At 37.9% G+C, this 23,258-nt stretch overlaps 1 protein-coding gene across 1 annotated transcript; it reads left to right on the top strand.

Moving 5' to 3' along the window:
* Nucleotides 1–1,300: 1,300 nt before the first annotated feature.
* Nucleotides 1,301–21,625, top strand: LOC123764346 (mitochondrial-processing peptidase subunit alpha). The gene is given in 13 exon segments (XM_045751991.2): nucleotides 1,301–1,391; nucleotides 2,853–3,076; nucleotides 4,353–4,432; nucleotides 5,931–6,010; nucleotides 7,673–7,775; nucleotides 8,677–8,769; nucleotides 9,868–10,040; nucleotides 11,214–11,298; nucleotides 11,300–11,323; nucleotides 14,927–15,138; nucleotides 15,390–15,555; nucleotides 16,582–16,714; nucleotides 17,200–21,625. Coding segments are annotated over 13 exon segments (1,587 nt in total). The 5' UTR covers nucleotides 1,301–1,353; the 3' UTR covers nucleotides 17,376–21,625.
* The last annotated feature ends 1,633 nt before the right edge of the window (nucleotides 21,626–23,258 follow it).

Below are 23,258 nucleotides of genomic sequence, written 5' to 3'. Positions count from 1 at the left end.
TCTTAAACTGGTTAAGAGGGGTACAGCCTCTGACATGATTGGGAAGGTCATTCCACATTCTGGGTCCCTTGATTTGAAGAGCATTTCTAGTTTGATTAAGTCGTACTCTTGGAATATCAAATAGGTATTTGTTTCTGGTGTGGTGCCATGGGTTCTGTTACAACCTTCTAAGAAGCTTTTGAGGTCAGGATTGATATTACAATTCAGAGTTTTAAATATATAGAGTACACATGAGAGGATGTGCAGTGATATAATATCTAACATATTCAGAGATTTGAGTAAGGGTACCGAGTGCTGTCTGGGGCCAGAGTTAGATATTGTTCTAATAGAAGCTTTGTGTTGGGTAATTAGAGGACGTAAATGATTTTGGGTAGTAGAACCCCAAGCACAAATACCATAGTTGAGACAAGGATTAGATGAGAGAATAATATAGCATCACAAGGGCAGGGCACGGTACATAATATCTGATCTTAGAAAGAATGCCAACAGTTTTAGAAACTTTCTTTGCTATATTTAGAATGTGTCGCTGGAAATTCAGCTTATTATCGATGAGGACACCAAGGAATTTACCATCAACTTTACTACTGATTTGTATATTGTTTATTTTCAGATTAATTTCATTTGAGGATTTATTACTAAACAAAATATAGAAAGTTTTGTCAATGTTAGGGGGAATTTGTTAGCAGTTAGCCAAAGATGAACTTTATATAGTTCAGTATTCACAGTGACATTTAGAGCAAACGGGTCAGGACTGGAGAAAATGAAAGTTGTGTCATCAGCAAATAAGATTGGTTTGAGGTGTTGAGAGGCATTTGGAAGGTCATTAATGTAGATGAGAAAGAGGAGAGGGCCAAGTATGCTGCTCTGTGGAACACCAATGTTTATGGGGTAGTGTAGGAGAAAGAGACATAAAAAAAGAAATTGAATTGCTGTGTATACCTCAGCTTGTTAATATACAATAAAAAAAACGCTCCTGATGATAAATCTGATGCAGAGAGATGTGCACCGTATATGAGATACACTGAAATGCTTATAGAAATATGCATCGACTCAAAAATACACAAATAAAAAACTCCACTGCGGGCTCACCATAGCCCGTGCTACTTGGATCTTTTAGTTCCAGGTAGCGAATCTTTACTAACAACAACAACACAAATAAATAATGATAATTATATTAATTGCCGTGTGGCAAAAATACAGTTTTTTTTTAGATTAGTTCATTTATTATGCACCCTATACCCATCTTGTGGGCAAAAATACAAAAAGAAATAATAATAATAATAACAATTATATTAGTGTGGCCGGGACGCGTCGGCTGCTGTAGTGTTGGTGGGGCTGACGGCGTCGCTGGACATGTTCTCTCTCACCCCTAGGGCCTCTGGCCTCGCCAGGTATTATATCACCTTTACCCCCTCCTCATGGGGACACCCTCAGAGTGTGAGAAAGTGTGTGTGTGTGCGTAGAGAGAGTGTGTTGTGGCTGGGAGTCACCTATAGGAGATCAGTGGTCTGCCCCACACGTGTCTGCCTCTTGGACACGAGAAACTCATACATACACCTCTCGACTGTAGGTTCGTTTCGTAATGGTTAAAATCTTAAAATAGCATTACGCTGAGTTAGTTTTAAAATACACTGGCGAACCGTCTTGGGTATGAAGTGACAAGAATTTTTGTTCTTTGGACTTGTAAGGTCCCAAGACGTGTGTGGTTCTTGGGCTAGTTGCCATGAAGAAATACAAGAAACTTCGTACCTAAGACGGGTTGCAGACTGCAGTTAAAACCAGAAGTCCAGCCCTGGCTAGCCCCGGCCATCCCAGCCCTCGATACAATTTAAATGAACTTGCCTGAGGGTCACCATTTCTTTAGTGCCTATGACGGACAGGTCGAGCCCGAAGAGTATACACACACACAGGCTTCTTATCCTCAACTACAAAAATTAGGACAATCATTAGAATGAGTTTTTTTTGTTGCTTTGGGTTTATCTCAAATTTGGTATGTATTTTCTATTGGCTAACTTAACCTAGCAGCTCACTCCAGTAGGATATTGCAGGGTCCTCGATCACAGTTGGCCAATATACATATGGTCCGAGGTTCACTTTCCACAGCTAGACATTAACGTTTGGGTAAATTTTATCACGCCTGATACTGCTAGATTAGTGGAAAAAATCCACCACTCAAAATGTAATACGTTTGTAAATGCACATTAATGACACTATGTAAAAGACACATTGAACAACACTTTATGTAGGTCAGACGTAATTCTGTGTATCTATGTATTTACGTATGTAGGTTAGCTTAGCACTTTAAAAGCACTACAATCATCTGTGGTTGATTGTTCAATAAATCCCTGAACTATATTTTTAACAGATCTCTAACCCTGTCCATGGAGGACGGAAGAAAATGTATACTGTATACTGTATGCTGGTTAGCATTGTAAATGTGTGGCCACGTCTGTGGTAAAAAATAGTAATAAAAAAAAATCTTTCAGCCATTACATTAACTTAGTATAATAGTTAATATACCAAGTTAATATTAATATACTGTACAGTATATCATCTGAAAGATTGCTGGTGCAGTAGTCATTGCAGCAGCGCTGTTAACGGGGAGACCCACGGTGGCCTGGGTTCGAATCCTGAGTTTAAGTGATATCTATGCCTTGAGAACATGAAACTTCTCAAATTTTCTTAATTTTTTTTTTAACTTTAGAAGATAAGTTGACAAATTCTCTCTCCATAGTGTATTTTACTGTTTTATTAAAGTTTTGTCTTTCACAGCTACATTACATACCACTACAGTATGAGAATTTTGAGGCCTTTGACTACTGTTGTGTATCGTATTATGGTATTGTTTTCAGGAAATGTGCAACTGGAATAGTACGATTTTTTTCTGGGGGAGACGTGGGGTCGAGCAGTATTCCACCTATCACCAAAGTATCCTTGAGCAAACCTGTCCCTTGGCTTCCTCAGCCAGTGTACGCAACAGTATCAAGCACTCCCTCAGAGACCAAGGTTACAACTTTAGAAAATGGACTTCGTGTGGCTTCTGAACCAAAATTTGGGAATTTTTGCACTGTTGGAGGTACAGTTTAGCTATACTGTATTACATTATTATTAATATTCTCATTTTGTCTAACAATCAGTTAGTCTTAGAAGTACAGTACTGTAAGGTTTTAGCTATTTACATTAGATGATGCCTAAAAAGTTTGCTCCTATTAATACCATGCACTTCTTGGTAATAACTTATATAGTCTCAATTAAATTGTCAAGTTTATTTTGTTTTAATAAGTATTCTCATGATAGCTTTTTAAGGTTCAGTGAATTACTGTACTGTATTTTAATTAAAGACTTGTCATTGAAGATTCTGTACCTTGAAATCATTACTTGGCTTCCTCATTCTGTCACTCTCGGAGATATTTGATCTGCTGTGTTATGGTAAGATTCCTGCATTATTGGTTGGGCAGGATGACATTTGACACCAGTGCCACAGAGTTATTTTCAAATTATCACTGCGGCATCATGTAATGTACTAGGAAGCCACAGGAGAAAGTATTATTCTAGTCAAGAATAAGAGATCACTTGTGTGACTGCCAGTGGCAAAATTGTGGAAAGAGCTAACCTGTACCACGGGATAAATTGGAAGTTGCTATTGGGAATAAAATAAATTGCGGCCCAGAAGCAGACATCCTGAACCTGATCCTTGCCAAAGATGAGAAGTGGAAAGAGAGATGTCCCAGTACCACGTTCAGAAGATATGGAAAAATCATGGAATAGAGCCAAGAAGGTGGTTGGTGATCCTTAATGATGGATTGAATTTTTTTAAGCGACTCCCTAGCACTATTAATGACCCTGTAAGGATACAAGATCCTATGTTACATTTTCAGTGTTCCTTAGGCCATGTTAGCTAAGCTAACACTCGTACCATCTTACCTACTCATACTCAAATAATACACATTCACCCAAATAAATAATTTGTTTTCAAATGGCTCTAAATAATTTAACCAATTACAGTACAACATAAATCCCATAACATAAATCATAAATAAATAAATCATAAACAACATAAATCTGCTAAAATAAATCCCAACATAACATGCACAATGACCAAGTATAGACCATTTGAAACGTTCTTTATATCTATGGTTTAGAGTATTTTGTCCTAAGTTTGCAAGATCCTGTATTATATTCACAGCAGTCCTTACCTTAGGGAGCAGCCAAGTAATTCTTCTCTGAAAGGTTCTTTACATACTAACTTGTTAATGGTTCACTTTTTCTTTATTATCTAAGTACAATAACTTAGATTAAGGATCTGTATAATATAAGGATTCTCTTTTAATAACACTTTTGTTTTTTTACAGTTGTTATTGACAGTGGAAGCAGGTATGAAGTTGCATATCCAAGTGGGATCTCTCATTTTCTTGAAAAGTTGTCATTTGGGGTAAGGAATAATAGTTAAGTTGGTAATCAAACATGACATTATGAAATATTTCTTAAGAAAAATACAGTACTGTAATTGTTAAATTTAGAGAATTATGTATTTAATTATGTGGGCATTAAAATAATTTTATGTTGATACAAATATTAGTATATTAGGAACAATTGAATGGTAATTGAAGTGAAAAGTGAATTGGGAGATTTACAGAGACTTTTCTTGTGTATATTAGATTTTCAGTAATAAAAGGTGGTGTTCTATAATGAGTGATTAGCACCGTCAGCTCATGACCAATTGGTCTTGGGTTCGATTGCCAGGCAGGGGGACTTTTTTCACTAATAGGTACCTTGGCATTAGTCAACTGTTGGTTGCCTGCATCTTGAAAATGTCAATGTGAGCCTTGAGAATACAAAGACAAACATCCTCTTGACAAGGGCCAGACTGTAGGTGTAGAATAGATAAGCGTTGGCTAGGAGAATCCTGGTAAGTCTCGACTGGCTTCATGTCTCCAACATTGAGGAAAATTGGTAAAAGTGTAGCACTAAAAGAATGGAAAGAGCAGTATTACAGGGCTGTGTATAGAATATTAAGTGATTTAAATAACAAGACTATTGTCTCCAGGTTAGCCTCACTTGGCACTAGCGCCAAATAGTTCCCCGTTGAAACTCGTCTAAAGCGATACCTGTTTGTGTCACTGATCTAAACTCGCTCAAGTTTTTCGCTTTCTAAACACTTGCATTATGTATCTCTCCATTTGATTGGATAGTCATCTTTATTGTTGGTGTTTCTCTACACTGTTGTCTGTACTTTGTTCTTGCCACTACTCTTCAGACTTCTGAAGAGGGGTCCCAGTTTGGGACCAAAATATTTAGTCTACATTTCTTGTGTTTTCAAAATAGTGGGTTATCATTCCATATCATTTATTTTCTCAAATGACAAATGACAAAAGTACTATAGTATTATAGGCTTTAATTATATGTACACCCTATATTGCATGTATATCTGTTCTTGGTTCAACTCAAAGGAAGTGTCTGCTACTATTCTGTCTAGTGATGTCATCCAGAAATATTCAAGCATTGGTGGGAAACATCAGATTGTGATTTAACAATAATTGCCTTGCTGATTGTATGGTGCAGGATAACCTCATCTATAAGGAAAGCAAGCCCCAGGTACCCATGCGAGTGTCAAGTGCTTCACAGTACAGTACCGAAAACCATCTCTGAATGTGATGCACAGTTAAGGGGTTGAAGGTTAAATTGTTAACCCAATTTAATACCAAGAAATGTAAATTAATTCATCTTTAGATTTGTCTATGAGAAAATTTGTGAGCGTGAGAAAATTATTATATACTAAATAATTAATATTCTTTTTAGATGCAGTAAGTGGTAACAAGTGTGTTTGAAAACAAGTATGTATATTCTGCCCCTGTTTTAAATATATGAAGTACTGTTTAATCAGTCTTGTAGATTTATTGATAATAATTGGTACTGTGTTTATTTTGCAGAAAACCCTGAATATGAGTCGAGAGCAAATAATGGGTACTTTCGAAAAACTCGGAGGCATTTGCGACTGCCAATCATCAAGGTAATGTTGTATAAAATAGTTTTAGCATTTTTAATTGCAAGCTAAGACTTAAAAATTATATACTGGACTAGGTAATTTGCTTATTATTTTGGGACACCCCATCTCCATTATCTGTTGTTATAGGGGATAATCCTTTACCTTTGACAAAAATCATGTGAACAAGTGTTACAAGAACAGAGGAAATTGCAGAAGTTCCACCAGTGTATGTTTCGAAGCAGCTTCTATTTATACATAATCAAAATAGCTGATTTATGTCTAATAATTACATTGTAGTCCCTTCTATTTAATGGAGATCGGTGGCTGAGCATAAGACAAGCAGGCAGGTTGAACCCTTGAGTGACCTGAGCTGCCATCCGAAAGTGCCCTTGAATACTAGTGCATGGTTTGTTGACATTGGTAAAATTACCACAGTATTACTACTACTACTACTGTTGTTTTTATCTTTTCTCCCTTTACCCTTCAACAGCATCTATCTTTAAAATTGTCACCTCACTTGCCCACAAAACAAAAAGACTCCTGTTTTGTGTACAATAGGAGGAAGCTGGGTGGTTCAAGTTCAGGTATGTTTGAGGTTAGAAAGAACTACATCTCAAAGGGATAGAGTAGCTTAGGCTATTAGCTGGGTAGGTGAAGTCACTGTCATTTGATGCCCCACACAAAAGTGTTGACACCTTTGGAAGAGGAAAAAACTTGTATACAGTATTCACCTTGGATACTTTTATTTCACTTATTAGTTTACAGTGTAGTAGGAGTAGGAGGCATCTACCAGCTTCCTGTCCTTGTCAAGGCCATTTCAACAAACTACAGTGTAGTGATTGTTGAAATGGTGTTGTCAAAGGTTCCCCCCCCACCCATTTGTACCTGATAACTTTTTCAAGCTGGATTTAAAAATTCACAGTGTTTTGTCATTTATGGCTTTGACAGGTAAGTGGTTCCATGATTTTATAACCCTATGGGTGAAAAAACATCTGTTGTCAGTCCTACACTGTGCCTTGTTGAGCTTGAAACCATTGCTTCTTGTTTGTTACATCTGACCTTTTGAAGAAGTTGGCTAGATTAACATCCTCCAAATTGTTCAGTATTTGATTTTTTTTTAAGAAACTTAATGATAATCTTCAGAGTACCCAATCAACCCAGCTGCAGTGCCACTGCCAGACTGTGATGGGCACCAAGAATCTGGTTGATCAAATAACCAGGAGCCCTGGTCAGAGTACAGGCCTTGTGGGCACCAGAAGGTAGCAACAAATTAGGGTTGTTGGGTGCCCTCTTCCCTAATCCACTTTACATTTCTCGTAACGCAAGAGAAGAATTCTGTATACAACCATTTTTCTTTAATTCCTGATGTTAGTTTATAACAAATGTTAACATTACTGTATTTTAAAATTAAGTTTTGGTCTTGGCAAATTTTTGGAAATCAAGTACTGTAGTAGAGTTAAAAGATCTGTTTAAATATTTGAAAGTTAGTTTCATTATAGGTATATACCATGTTTTACCAGTGGTAGAACTGGTATTATATATATACAGTACTGTAATGTTGTCACAAGTTTACAAGGTCCTAGACCACTGAATCTTCAGTTAGCAAGGTATGGATGTCTTCTAGTTGATGGAACTTCAAGAGTAAGAATATTTAATAATTTTGCCTAATGGCCATATATCTTTCAGGGATACCTTCATATATGCAGCATCTGTAGAGTCGAAAGGCATGTCTGATGCAGTTGAAATTTTGTCTGAGGTCATCCTGAGACCCCAGCTGCTGCCAGAAGAGGTAGGACATATGATTGATTTTTTTTTTTAATGTTAGCTTAAAAGTTTGTTCTCTCAATAATTTGTTGCCATACATATATGGTAGAACAAATGCAAGACGTTACTCTTCAGCTGTGGCAGTCTCTCGGAGCAGTGTTTTGTTGCACTGGCAGCATTATCGCAGAACACTTACTCTTACTACATAGTGGGTAGCATACAGTATAGAATACAGCAGGTAGTGAAGTGCTACCTCTGCCACAGCTGAATCTACTGAAAAAAATATCCATCCCTATTTTTTGTATATATAAATATGGTTTTACAGTGGAACCCTCATTGTTTTTGAGGGTTTTCAGAGTATCTGGACATGTAAATAGTTGGATCTTCATCCCCATTAACTAGACGAGTGTTTGGTTAATGGAGTTGTCCCCATTATCTAGAGCAGATGCTTAGATCTTCAGGGTAAACTCAAGGTGGGCATGTGGAAATGTACACTGTCTGGGTGGCAGAAGCTTCTACTACCATTGAAAGTGTGTGTGAAGCACCTACAAACACCCACTCATGCTCATTCTCATTCTCAAGTGTTTGCAAACACCCTGCCCATCTTGTCACATGCTGAAAGCTGGCAAAAACCTGAGACAATAAGATAATTGAAACCTGGCTGACAGCTGGGCCTTAATTTATCTTTTTAAGAGTGCACCCTTTCCCTATTTTAAATGTCAGAATAACTTAATAAGCAAAACTAAAAAAAATTGTTTTTGCACATTGGGAGTGTAACGCTTCCAAATATATCTAGTCTATGAGTAAAAGAAGCAAGCCATCATAGCTATACAGAAATCAAGTTAATTTCACCCATATTGTTTTATAGTTTCCTTTGCATATACAGTATTGTGTTCTAAATTTAACTTAATTTTGCCTTTTTTTAGGTTACAGATGCAAGAATGTCTGTGAGCTTTGACCTTGAAGATTTGCAGCTACGACCAGAGAAGGACACATTGCTAATGGAGATGATACATGCAGTAAGTTTCAAAGCTGGAAATCATGTGAACATGAAGAATTCAAATGTAAATCCTAACTTAGCTCTATTCATCTAGCAAGGAAGACCATATAGACTGAAAGAAGAGCAGTATATGAATGCCCATCATTCATATACTGAATGATTGGAATTTTTATCTTTTGGAAATGGTTCTATGCAGACTACATTTTTTGCACAAACAGACTTTGGCACCGTTTGTTTAGTGCTTCACACATTTCCTGATCATTCTCCATTAATCTGTTCCCCATTTTCAACCTCTGAATTTTATCCATTACCTGCAGTTTGCCCTTAATGAATTTATAGAATAGGGCTGGTTCTATTTTACATTTGTCCGTTATCCCTTTCTCAACATTTCTTTCTGGCTCTCTTTTTTACTGCTGAGAACAAAGCCCCGAAATCATCTCTAGATAACCTAACCTCAAGAAGATCTATCTGTCTTTTTATTTATTTCTTCAAATGTATCTCCCTTCATTTTCCCTGGCTCATTTTCTTTCATTGGTTCCTTTATTTATCCTTCTGTGCCCTTACCTTAATTTTAATTGTCAAGCTGGCAACATCCTGTTCTTTCTGAATAATGTTTTCTTGTAAAACACTTGTTTTACTTTTTAGATCTTCAATTTCTCAATTTTTTTAATAAAGGTTTTCTTTACAAATCTTTTAGCAGATCCTCAACTTTCACTAATCTGCCCATAAACCCACCATTATTAATTTCCTCCTGAGTGAAGCCTTGAAATTATTCTCTCATATTGACATACCAATATCTATGGCATTGGCCATTTTGTTTGTTTAGATTGGCCTAGCTATAAGTTTTTCCCAAATTTATATATTATAAATTATATAATAAATATATATAATATATTTCCCAAATTTATCCTAATATATATATATATATATATATTTATTTATTTTCAAATAATCATCACTATCCACCTTCTGTAATAGATCACAGTATATTTATGAATTTGAGACACCACTCCTGACCTTGTGCATGTGTGGGGGGGGGGGGGGGATATGGCATGAGAGAGTGTACTGTAGTTTTTAAGTCATTGATAAGGGTGATTTCTCAATATAATTCTATTAGGCTTCCTTCAGAGACAACACGTTGGGTCTACCCAAGATCTGCCCGCCAGAGAATGTCATGAAGATTGACCGGTCAACTCTCTTCACTTACCTCAAGCATCACCACACTCCCTCAAGAATGGTCTTAGCTGGTGTGGGTGTTGATCATGATGCTTTAGTGGAGAGTGCTCAGAAGTATGTACAGTACTTACATTTTGTAAGAGATATGTTGCTTATTTCATTGCAATTTGTGATTATTATTATTACATTAAGAATTAATTGAATTTAAACTGACCTAATGAATATATACTTCAGAAAGTTACAGTAATTCCTAAATTTTTGCTGGGGAGCATGTCCTTGTAGCTGTGGAAACAGCATGTAGATGGAATTTAAACATACACTATAACATACATACGTGCATTATCATCACCCCTATGTCTCACGTTTATGAGGTGGGAAGCATCAGCCATGAGAAACGAAGTGAGCAATATTGTGAAAGATGGTTATTAAGATAAATAAAATCACCTTTATTTGTTAAATTTAAACTTTATTGCATCACATAAATACCACCACTTATACTGCAGTTATCCACAGGAGCACCCCTCTGCATCATAAGACCAGATGTACAGGTCTCGTGAATTGTCATAATCAGTACCCCCAAATATGTTTATGCCATCCTTGCAGCTTCCACACAGGCCTTGTTCATTGTTAGCACCTCAGTTCATGTTTCACTAAGGAAAAATCCTTATTCAAGACTTTTATGGATTATTGTAAGGAAGCACCATTATGTTTTGAATAATTAAATATTTGCTTAAAAATGGGCTTTGCAAGCAGACTTGTTTGAATTGTAAGATATCAGCTACATATTCTTGGCTAGTGTGCCTGTGACTTTCAAATGTTTTTGTTAGTAAAACCTGGAGGTAATACCAGTAATACAGTATTTAAACAAGAGTAAGCAAGCTGTCTGTTATGTCAAATTTTCAGGGTAGAATTGGACAAGTGGGTAGAGATTTCCTGGACAAAGGAGGGATCATTGTGTGCTTAGGTAAAAGACATTAACTAACAACAAACAATAATTGTACTAGTATAGCGCCAGCTAGACAGATTATACGATAGCTTACGGGAACCTTCAAATGCAGAGATTGCATCACAATGTTCTTACTAGTACTCACGGTGGGACACTAGTGCTGTCCCACTATGAGTAGTACTCGATATTCTCTTACCCCCTCCAAAGCACATATTCATCACATCAAACAAAATCACTACACGTAATTACATTTTCTCAACATCGGGTACAAAATAAAATGAGGTAGTAAAAATATTCTCGTATTTAGTCTACATGTGATACATTTCTTCTCTTTTTTTTAGGTTCTTTGTGGAAAGTCCAGCTATATGGGAAGATGATCCTAGCTTGTATAGCAGTCGCTCTATTGATGTTGATCATTCCGTATCAGCAGTATACAGGAGGGCTCATTAAGGTGACTTCCATAACCATCATTGTTAACAGGAAAATCTGCATTAGATTTTAGTCTTGCTTTTCAGTTCCTTAATGTGTACAGCATCCAAAAAATTAAGCTCGTGTGTATTACTGTATATTGTGACATCCATTGAGAATCACGACATTGAAGGGATTGAACTACATGTTAGGTAACCATTTTGGATTGAATGTTTTATTTTCTTATTTTCAGTAGTAGATCAGGATAATGGATACAGGTGGTATATTACAGCTCAGTACTGTAACAGGTAAATGATGAGCTTCATAAATAATAATTCTGAATTCTTGTTAAAAATAGGTTATTGCTGGAAAAGTAGAATGTGTAAAGAAAAGATTAGTCAAAGCCAGTGAAAGTATAAGATAGATTCATTGGAGACTTAATTATTAAAGAAAGTCAGAGTAGGAAAAGTGTACATTGAAAATCATATAGGTTGAATAATTGAATGAAGTGCATATGTAAACATGATTGGTTTTACTGGTGTGAGAATGGCAGGCATTATTGCCTTGGACCAGTTTTAGTGCAAAAGCTGAAATATAGGAAAGCTGTAGGCATTGATAATGTGTAGAAAGTCACTTTTCTGGGGAAGCCCCTTGAGGCTTCCTGAAGCTATCTCACTGAAACGGCTCCCATCTCCAGGTCGCATTCGCCACAGAGTTCTGTTTGGCCTACCAAGGAACCAGTCAGAACCCATTCCCCTCAGAGGCACAGAACAGGTGACATTCTGCCAGCCTACCTGGAAAGAATCCAGAAAGTCAGAGAACCAATACAAACAATTGCTGAGTTTAAACACACCGAAGTCTTGAAACTGCCAAATTTCCCTTAACAATGCAAGCAAACAATTCCTTGTGCTAGTTTTGAGAAATTCATGTTAGCACTACCTCCAGGGAACCGAGTCTCCTCCCCTAGGCCTCTAATGCAGTTGTCTGATGCATACACACACACAGGTGTTCTTAGGAGGGGTTCTGGGTCGCTAACAAGCCATGTGGGCCCCGCTGCTCCTTAGCTAAGAGCCTGCCATCCTTGGACTGTCCTGCGAAGGCCATTTGCTTTGTGGTGTTCTACATTTAGTTTGCTTCATGGGTGTGTTTTCTGTATGGTTTGTGTTGTGTGGGCCTGGCTGGTAAGGCACTTGGAACTGCATGTGCTTGGGGCTTCATTCTTGTGCTCCATAGTACTGTTGCTGCGCTGGTAAAGCTCTCTTTGGTGTGTTTAAGAGTTTGCTCTTTAGAGACCAGATCACCAGGGTGGGGGAGCTTACCTTGGGTTTTTGGCTGCCCATCTAGACCCCTTGATTTGAGTGAAACATTTTGGTTGGTTGGGGTGCACCTGGGATTCATATGCTTGTTTTACACAGCACACTGAAGTAGTCCTTCAAGTCAATATTACTGTAATTAGGCTGTGTCGGTCTACTTATAATATTCTTGTGGAGCATCTCCAGTGCCAAGGTGTCTTGTTCTGTCACTCCTTGGGGTCCTGGTAATTCCCTGTGGATTTCGGCGAGGTCTATAGCTGTTCCCCTCTGTACCCACTCTTGTCTTTTGCGAGTTTGAGGGCTGTTTGTCATTTTTGCCACAGGGCAACAATCATTCTTTCTGCCTCTGACATGCTGCTTCTGAGGTCAGTAACACCTATGACCCTGGATCCTCAGGGTTTGTTTCCCCATGTGGCGCTTCTCTCTGACCCTCATAATGAAGCTTAAGCTTATAAGGCAGCTGCTGCTTTATGGGTTTATTTTTCCTGCCTTCACCATTCACAGCTTTTGCCCAGTTGGATGCCTCAAAGTCTTGGTTTTTAGGGAACACGGATTTGGGGGTGTTGGTGAATTCTACCAGGGCACCATCTGCGCCTCCTCTTCCTTCCCCTGAGCATTGTGTGCCCAGCTTCTGTTCCTCCCTTCCCTGCTACTGGGTCCGAAACATCCAAGGATTTCAGAGTTGGCACAGGGTTTAGCATGGGATGTTGCTCGGCCTTTTCCAGAGTTAGCTCCTTACACTTTGGGCACAGAGACAGTTGAATCACCTAGTCTGAAGTTTTTATGGTTTTCCTTTCTCCAGCTGACCCCCTTCTTCCAAAACAACTCTTTCAGATGATACTTTTGTATTCTGGCAGTGATGGGTGGATTCCGTCTCTCCCCAGAGTCTTCATGTTTGGCTTCCAGGTTTGGCATATCCGGGAAAGTTTGATATGGGTCCTTGGGTTGCCTTGGATCCTAATTGGTCTTTGTCCTCTCAGACAAGGACCTTTTGCTTCAGGGGGTAAGGGGTTTTCTTATCCCCTTCCTAGTATGATTTTGAAGAACTATCCCCCACTCTCCATACTGGAGGGCCAGGTCCCAGATTTTTACAGTAAATAGCAACATACTGGAGTGAATGATATTGAAGGAAATGCAGAATACAGCTAGGGAAGAGTAGAGGGACCATAGGCACAATCAGAGAACATGCTCTGAACATCAGAGGTCCACAGCTGTCCATCCTCTCAGGAAGTATTAAGAAATATTGCCAGAACAAAATTGAAAGTCTTTCAGGAAAACTGGACAGTTTTCTGCAAGGGGTGCCGGACCAATCAAACTGTAAAGGATATGTGAGCCTGTGGGCTGCTCCAAGCAACACCATGATGAATTAGGCTTACACAAGTTAAGCTTGGGCCCAGGGCCAGGATGAATCATCTATCTGGATGAGCCCCGGTGGCTTCTGGATTCCCTGCCTCCCATCTAGATTTGTCCATGGGTGATTGTTTCACATATAGCAGGCTCCGTGGTGTAGTGATTAAGACACTCGCCTGGCATTTCGTGAGCGCTCTATCCTGGGTTCATATCCTGGCCGGGGAGGATTTACTGGACGCAAATCCTTAACTGTAACCTCTGTTTAGCTCAACAGTAAAATGGGTACTTGGTTGTTAAACGATTTTTCGTGGGGTCGTATTCCAGGGAACGTAGGATTAAGGACTTGCCCAAAACACTATGCATACTAGTGGCTGTACAAGAATGGAAGAATTCTTGTGTATATAAATAAATAAATAAATAAAAAAATTCTGTTCCAGAATTGGGTTGGAGGACTGGGGGAGACCTGGCACTCTGACCCACCCTCCAACCTCCAACTGACAGATTGGAGTAGTGCTAACTAGCTTATGCTATTTTTGAGAGATTCGATCATTTGTTTACATTGTTTGGGAGAGTTTGTTAGGCAGTTTTGAAGTTTTTGGCCTTTTTGAAGCCAGTAGTGGTCTGCATTTATCTCTGAAACTACCAGTGGTCGACATTGGTTTGTTGACTTTCTGGACATTTTCTTGGGCCAGGTTTTGGCTCTGCTGCCCAGTGGGCCAAACAGAACTCGTCAACTGATGCGACCTAATAGATGGAAGCCATCTCTGCTTCAGGGAGCCATCATGACTCATCCAGAAAGTGGCATTTCATTACATTCAATGTTGGTTTTTCTTTTCTGCTCATTGCATTTTCTGTTGTAACTGATGATTTTGTGTCACTGTCCATACCTATTAATAATTTTCTTTTGAAATTGATTTTAAATTACCATATTAGATGTTACGACTAGCTTTTTTTTTTAACATGTTTACATTCGTCTTTTGAAGGAAGAAGCAGATCTTTCAGATGTATCATTAGGCCCCAACCCTTTACCAGAATTAGCTCATCTGGTGATTGGCCTTGAATCTGTGTGTCATCAGCACGATGACTTCGTTACTTCATGTGTACTGAACATGATGATGGGTGGCGGTGGCAGCTTCAGTGCTGGTGGCCCTGGCAAGGGCATGTACACCCGTTTGTACACCAATGTTCTTAACAGGTATGTGGTGCCTGTTTGAACTTGGATAATAAGCCACTCCTTGTATTTAAATTATAGAAAATATTGAGTACAAAATTTGTTAAGTGAGGTGTTAAATATGTCTCACATGCTAGATGTTAACTTTTAACAGCTTGGTTTCATTGTCTGTAGTTGCCCTTTATTTACTTCATTGTCACAACATGCTTAGCGAGGGCCAAATGGTAGAAACTTTACGAAGTTAGTCCTTATGCGATGCTAATTTCCTTTTTCAGATATCACTGGATGCACAATGCAACGGCTTACAATCATGCATATTGTGATAGTGGAGTCTTCTGCATCCATGCCTCTGCTCACCCCTCCCACCTTGGAGAGCTTACACAAGTCCTCACTAGAGAGTTTGCTGCTATGGCTGGGTATATGAGCAAGGAAGAGCTCGAGGCAAGTACAGTACCTGCTGATTTTTACTAAATATAATGATGAACCATGCAAATAAATTATTGGTATATAGAGAGTATCTTCATTGTAATTTGAGTCTTTTGTGATTGCTTATTTTCATCAGGGTTAACCTTTGGTACAATATTTTATGTATGATTAGGGTAAAGTTGCGAGTCTTTGGCTACTTTCCCTGCTTTTGTTTCTTAAGTTGATTAAAATGTTGAGCATTTTGGAAAATCCTGTGGTATGAATTATGAGAAGTAGCAGAGTACATGAAAGAGATTGGTCACATCAGCCTCAGTTTTCAACCAGGTAGTTACATCATCCAGTTTTAATGGAGTTAAACCAGTATAAATATGTAATGTTTACTGTAGTCTATTCCAGTATTATACAATACTCCTTTTAACACTATTGCACAGCATGCTATACTTATCAAACTGGGTACTCACAAATCCAAAATTCACATGGCTGAAAACTGGTATCATCCACCCAAATGCTCGGTGCATTGTGTTGTGTTGCAGGATCCACTGAAAGGAGAGATCTGTTATTAGTGAACAACTTGGCATGGGATGTGGTACAAGGCTGGATGATAGTTGTTTTGAATGGTGGAAGTAAATGTTGTATATAAAATGTGTGTGGCACTTCATGAGGACACCAGATTTCACAACACAGAAGGATGCTGCTCTAGGTGACTGCTGGAATATAATGATGTGTCTCCACGATGCTATGTACTATCCTGTGAATGATGATATGAATTGATTAGTGATATTTGTATTACAATATGCCTTAATGCATGTAACTTATATTTTACTTGAGGAAAATCAGAAACGGAAAATGGTTGTGTGTGTGTGTGTGTGTGTGTGTATGTAATTTGGATATTGTGGAAAGGTTTGAATGCTAAACCCAGCTTTTACAGTGTGAAATATGATTGTGTGGTATATTGAGTAGCTACCCATAGAGTTAAGATGTAAAACTGCATTTGAAGACCTTCCAACAGATTTAATAAAAATTGTTTTGTTTTTTCTTTAGAGGGCAAAAATACAGCTGCAGTCAATGTTGCTAATGAATCTTGAAAGCCGCCCAGTAATATTTGAGGACATTGGGCGACAGGTGCTAGCTACTGGCAAGAGACTTCAACCTCAGCATTTTATGGACCTTATTAGTAAGTTTTAGTGAACTATGAGGTTGAACAAATATTGAAACTTCAGATTGCAAGAAGTGTAGTGGACATGTTAATTCATGAAAGAGGTAGAAAGGGTATCTGAGGAACATTGTCCATGACAATCAAAATTGTAGATTTACCAAAGTTTTATGGAGATTGTCAATTCTGCCATTTTGTGTGAAATTATAGTGACAAAATTCAAACTATGAAAATACATTTCCTGAATATTGGCTGTTGGGTGAGGAAAAAAAGTGCTAAGATGGAGGGCAGAAATAGCATAACCTACACTATCCTTTTGGAATATATTTTGTCTCTATAAACTTGCTTGAGAGTGACAAGACTTGTGTGTGCAAGACATGTCTTGACATGTAAGTCAAAGGTTTTGTATAGATCAACCTGTTATATTGTGATTTCAATTTGAGATATTAATTGACAATTTTAGTTTAGTCTTTATGATGAAATATAGTAAATGTCTTTCATTCTAGGAAAAGTGAATGCAGATGACATCGTGCGAGTAGCAGGACAGATGCTACGCAGTAAGCCTGCTGTAGCAGCCCTTGGAACCCTTAGTCGACTACCTAACTTAACAGATATTGAGGGTGCTTTACTGCACCAGAATGGCCAGCTGCCTTCTAAGAGAAAGTTTACTCTCTTCCGATAATAATTTAGTAACTATTTATTATGTATGTGATCAAAATACTTTTTATATAAAATATTTTGCAATTATGTTTGGCTCTTGTGATGTAGGGAATTCATGATTAATGACTCAACCTTAACAGTCTCGTAGTTAGTAGGGACGGTTCTCTTCTTTACTTGGCAATCTATTTTTAAAGCAACTTGAACAATAAAATACTCGTTTCCACATTCGTGATCATTGTTATGACTGGGGGCTTATGAATTCAATGTCATGAGTGCTGCCTGAGAATTCCTGTAGTGAAAGGTTAGGCAAGACAAGGCCCAGCCCCCGTGATCTTTGCTCCCACATTACCACAGTGATTTGTTACTAGGAAATGACAGCCTAACTCAAGACAAGGGAGGAAATAAACTTCAGTTAAAGCTTACACTGTTTATCAATTAATCTCCCAAGTAACATCAAAGTGCTCTACCACATCCTACTTTATGTTAGGTGCCTGACTCCACATAGGGCAGGAGACGACATGTGCATAGCAAGCTAGTGGGAGGCCTACATTCCCTGAAGGAGGCAGCATGAACTTAACCCAAGACATTAACATAAATGCTTCACTTGAAGTGCCTGGATTTCAGATTACAGGATCCATATGGTCCAGTATATATATGTAGCACACATATTATAACCAGAATAGAATGGTGGCTCAAGTATTTAACATTAGGTATACATTATTACAGAAATAGGACCACACCAGCCATGTCTGGTCAACACCATGTAGCAGAGAACCCGCCAAAAACAGTGTGTGCCTCGGTGCTAGCTTCGTAAACCGATTGTACTGTAAACCCTCTTACCCAAAACCACCTATACAATCCTTAATGGCCACGATTCATTTCTCAGTATAAATAACATCCTAGCTTTATAATTAGCTAGGAGTGCCAAATACTCTTACATCTGGCTGAGATTAATATACCTGGCATTTCTGGCTCAAGTTGGTAAACTGTGCATTTAAATAAAAGATGCATAATACTTCTTCCTCATCAAAACACACACACACACACATTATATAAAATATAAATATGAACCCTGTTGTAATTGTTAAAAATGTTAATCTAATACAATTCAGGACCATTCACATAAAACATGAAATAAAAATCCAGTTCTCACATTTCTCTAGGTAAACATACATGTACTCACCTAGTTGTGCTTGTGGGGGGATTATGTATACCACACTCCATGAAATCATGGCTCCTACATTCACAGTAGGGGTCTGCATTAGGTGCCAGGATTGTAATAACCTTTGTCAAGATATTCGTGTGTAAATTATTCATAATGAGGCATTGTAATTTTTAATAGCATCATTATATCCCACCTTTAGTAAAGTACTTATTCTGTTTGTTGGATTAATGTCAATTTTAAGTTGTCTTCATTATGGAACTGATTTAGTAAATTTTTTGCATCATGCATATTTAGCTTACATTTGATCTACCGTTTGTTACTTAAAATTTGTGTCCAAGTCTCAAAACATTTAAACCAAATTGAGGGTTGCTCACTGCTTTTGAGGAGTTTAGCAATAATAGATAAATACTATCAACAAGAGGAGGACAATTAAATTTTATACATCAGGTGTGGGTGTGCAGTTTCACTGGCGAGTGTCCAATACAGATGTGCGGAGGTTGTAGTATGATTGGTGAATGTGCAATACAGATGTATGGAGGGTGTATTACCACTGGATATTATGAGGTGTAAAGTTGTTCAGGTGGAGTTTACATGTGTGTGCTGTTCAGATATGTTAGGAGGTACTTTTCATGGGGGTATTAACCTGAGTGCAGTTACAAGTTTTGGTGTACCTTCGTTTAAATTTATTCCGTATGTCTTTCACTTTGTTGACAATGTTGTTGATTCATGTCACCATTTTCTATTTGATTATATTACCTTTTCCTCGTGTCTATAAGTTGACATATTTTGAAGCTTCTAGTTTTTCTCTTTTTTTTTTTTTTTAAGTAACATGTCTGGATTTCTATTTATTTTGTGAGATTGACAGTTAAACAGCTGCTTAAATTTGTTTTTAGGTATGCTATGGATTATTTATTTTTGCACATATCCTTGTATTTGAAAGCAATTCTGAAAGTGGCAGATAATCATAGGTTCCTCTTGTGTTCTTTATATGAGGGTCTGGAGACTATTTGCTGTCCAAGACTAATCCTAATTCCATTTCCCTGCCAGAATTCCTTAGTCTTCACATTACAGTATGTGTAGGCTGACTGTTATCTTGTTTCACTTCAGGTATTCACACTCCAATATGTGACATTTCTTTACATTGACAATTTATTATGTGATGCATCATTTGCCTGTCTGTGTGTGTATGGGTGCATGCACGAGTGCCTGCGTATTCATCTAAATGTGCTTGGAAGGTTATCTTGAGATGATTTCGGGGCTTTAGTTTCCCCGCGGCCCGGTCCTCGACCAGGCCTCCACCCCCAGGAAGCAGCCTGTGACAGCTGACTAACACCCAGGTACCTATTTTACTACTAGGTAACAGGGGGCACAGGGTGAAAGAAACTCTGCCCATTGTTTTTCGCCAGCACCCGGGATCGAACCCAGGACCACAAGATCACAAGTCCAGTGTGCTGTCCGCTCGGCCGACTGGCTCCCTACGTCCGGTCGAGCATCGGCTCATAAGCTCATTCTTGCAAATAAGTTTTCTATCATTTAAATGCGGGAAGTTGCCTGCCCCTCATTATATATTACAGTAATGCTTTTAGAATCTCCTCATTCCTGTTAATATATTAAGAACTTTGTATTTTTGAAGGTTAAAGTCTGGCCTGCCTGTGTTCAGATTCTGATTATTTTTACTTCATCAGCAAACATTGATATAAAGAAGTTTAATTCCTCTTGTTTGGATATTGACTTAAATTAGGAATACAATGTGCCATATTATAGACATTTGTGGTTCTCCATTCATTTCCTCTTGATATCTCCCCTCTCGATGGGATCCATTACCTCCCTGCTTGGTACTCCTGCACCCAATTTACCACTATACACCATCCTATTTACTGTATCTCGAATAGGAGTCTTTAATGGACAGTCTCTCTCTAGCTTTCTGACAATCTAGAAAAATGTAGCCTCCTAAAAAAAACTGCTACTTTATTACTTTCATCTTATTATAAATATCTAACATGTTTGTCACATCAGAAAATTCTTTTGCTGAATTCTTGTTGATGGTTGGAGACAAAATTAAAACCTCTGAGGTGATCTAAGAGCTTATTGGCATCAGTCTCTGAAGGCTTGTTTGTGATACCTCTCACTTTAACCATTAGGAGTATCTAACAAACAGGAATGAAGTTCCAAATCTTTTTTCTAAGTTGCTTCAGCCTGCTATTTCAATACCCTCTCCTAGACATGTTGCTGACACTTGAAACACATCCTTCAATTAAAAAACTTGCAATATTGCATGGAAATCCACTGGAGAAAAAATAAAAACTACATTGTACCATTTTCAGCTCGACGTTGATTCATCCATGTGGTAAACTAATCATGGTTTTACACCAATTTGTTAGTCACATGATCTGTATGCTTGCTAAGTAGAGAGACTTGCAAATATCTCCTAATATGTATGAATGTAATCTCATTGGTACACTATACAAAAAAAGTGTGTACCATTGTAATTTTTAGTTGTCATCTACTAAGGGGTCTTGAGGTTGGACTGCATTAGAGTAGTATTGTGATCCCACATTTAGTAATTACATTTACTGGCATGTATAGGTTTGAATGTTGACAAGCTGCATACAATATTCTCAAGATATAATTTATTATTTAATTTGTAGTAATTCCACAATTATTTGAAGCTTGTTTTCTTAATAAGCATTGGTTTCATCCTTTCTTGATCCTCAAAACTGTTATAAGAAAGAATAAATTAATGCTTGAGAGACCTGTGCAGTCTTTTGTGAAAGAGTGAATTAATTTTATACTGATAATTAATTTCCAGACTTTTCTCTGGCTGGAATTGAAGTGATAAATAGTCATTTGATTGATTATTTACACAGATTTTGCTTGCTTAATACAGTCACTAAAGTGTTAAGTCAGTGCCCAGGAGCTGGAGACCAATACTATTGTGTTAGACAAGGTTTTTTTGACATTTCAAAATTTGTCTGGTAGCATCTTTAAATTTTTATTAAGTTACAAAATGGGACTACAATTCCCAATTTTGAACCCCCCCATCCTTTTTTTTTAATGTAAATATGTAATATATCTTTTAATAAAATGTATTGAGTACAGTAATAGCATTACATCTTATCCTTTTCCTAAATAGGATACAGTATAATCCTAAATAGTATTACAAAGTAATGCACTCAGAGAATTATATACGTAGGAAAAAATATTTAATATGAGCGGGTCTTAGTGCAGTCATTTTCATTATCAATTCCTAACTGAGGGATCCCAGTCGAGACAGAAATGGTTGAGCTTGTTTACTTTTACCAAATGGCTCGGTTCACTCAGATGTAAATAGGTACCTGGGAGTTTGGCAATTGGTGTCGGGTTGCATCTTGGAGAGATGCAACCTTAGGTGACGTAGGATGCAGCCTTAGGTAAGGCGATTTGCCTTAGGTGACTTTGATACAAGTTTGCAGTATACAGTTCATATACACTGGCTTCCTGTCCCCAGCAAATTTATTATCTTTATTATTATAGAGCACTATAGTTCTATAGTAAGTGCACCAGGATATGTTCATTTATACAAATCAGTACAGTATATAGGGCTCTGCAATGTATATTATAATTACTTTTGGATTAAACATAAATTTTCTAATAGAATAATTCCAGAAATGGAAAATGTAATAGTGCTGGCTGCATCCCTGAGGTATCTTCATAACTTTTCAAGAAAAAACTGGACAGTTTTATGCAAGAAGTGCAGAGCCAACCGGGCTGTTGTGGATATCTGGGCCTGTGGGCTGCTCCAAGCAACAGTCTGTTGGACCAACTCTCAAGTCAAACCGAGCTTGGGGAGTAGAACTCTCAGAACCCCATCCAGGTACAATCTCTTTCCTTCTTCAGTAACTTCTAGGTTATCTCACCTCTCACAGAAAATAAACACATTCATGACCACCTGAGAGAAAGTACATACTTCAGCTGAGCTACAGGTCATATTGGCCCTTTTTTCTTCTTCTTCTTCTTCTGCTTCTCTTCTCTCTCAAAAATGTTACTTTTATATAAGCTTGATTAGAATCTGACCTTATTCACCAGGTATATTTGGTCAGATACAAAGTGCTTGTGTGTTCTATGCAGTTGACTTTTGACTCGTATGCAATTGCATAAAATCCAAAAATGCCATACCAACAATGAAGAACTGTTTCAATAAATATAATAATACATTTCTTATTAATTTATGAGGTCCTGCAAAATGACCAACATACACATTTGCAGTCTCTCCACAAAATGCTAAGAGTTTCAAGAAACACTATTTAATTCTCAAACTAAACTCTTGGGTCATTTCCTTCTGTCTGCATATTTAAGGATATCTGAAGCATGCTGCCAGCGTATGTTAAGCTGCAGAAGTTTACTAATATCAAATTTGGTCATTATCATACTGAGAATCACAAGGTAAAAAAATCTGGCAATTTTCCTAGTGCATTCAGGAGTTCATCCTTTAGAGGCCAGTCTACTTTGTAGGGTGCATTGTCCGGAGTAGTGCAAGGGTGAGTGACTCCTCTGCAAGGCTCTAAGGTTGGTGTATTTAGGGGCTTTAATGATTAAGGGTTCATTCATGTGCTTGTTCATATGGCATGCTCTTGATGCCCAATGTAGCCGTGTTCATGTTAACGTTTGCATTTGGAATTGGTTCTTATGGCAAGCCACTCTAGTGCTTAGGTGTTCTACTTGATCATTACCTTCAGGCCCTGGTAAGCCCCATGAGTCTTT

This window comes from Procambarus clarkii, chromosome 82 (assembly GCF_040958095.1).
Source record: "Procambarus clarkii isolate CNS0578487 chromosome 82, FALCON_Pclarkii_2.0, whole genome shotgun sequence".
Taxonomy (NCBI): Eukaryota; Metazoa; Arthropoda; class Malacostraca; order Decapoda; family Cambaridae; genus Procambarus; species Procambarus clarkii.
Note: the sequence above shows the minus strand (reverse complement) of the source record. Positions and strands in the feature narration are given on the sequence as shown.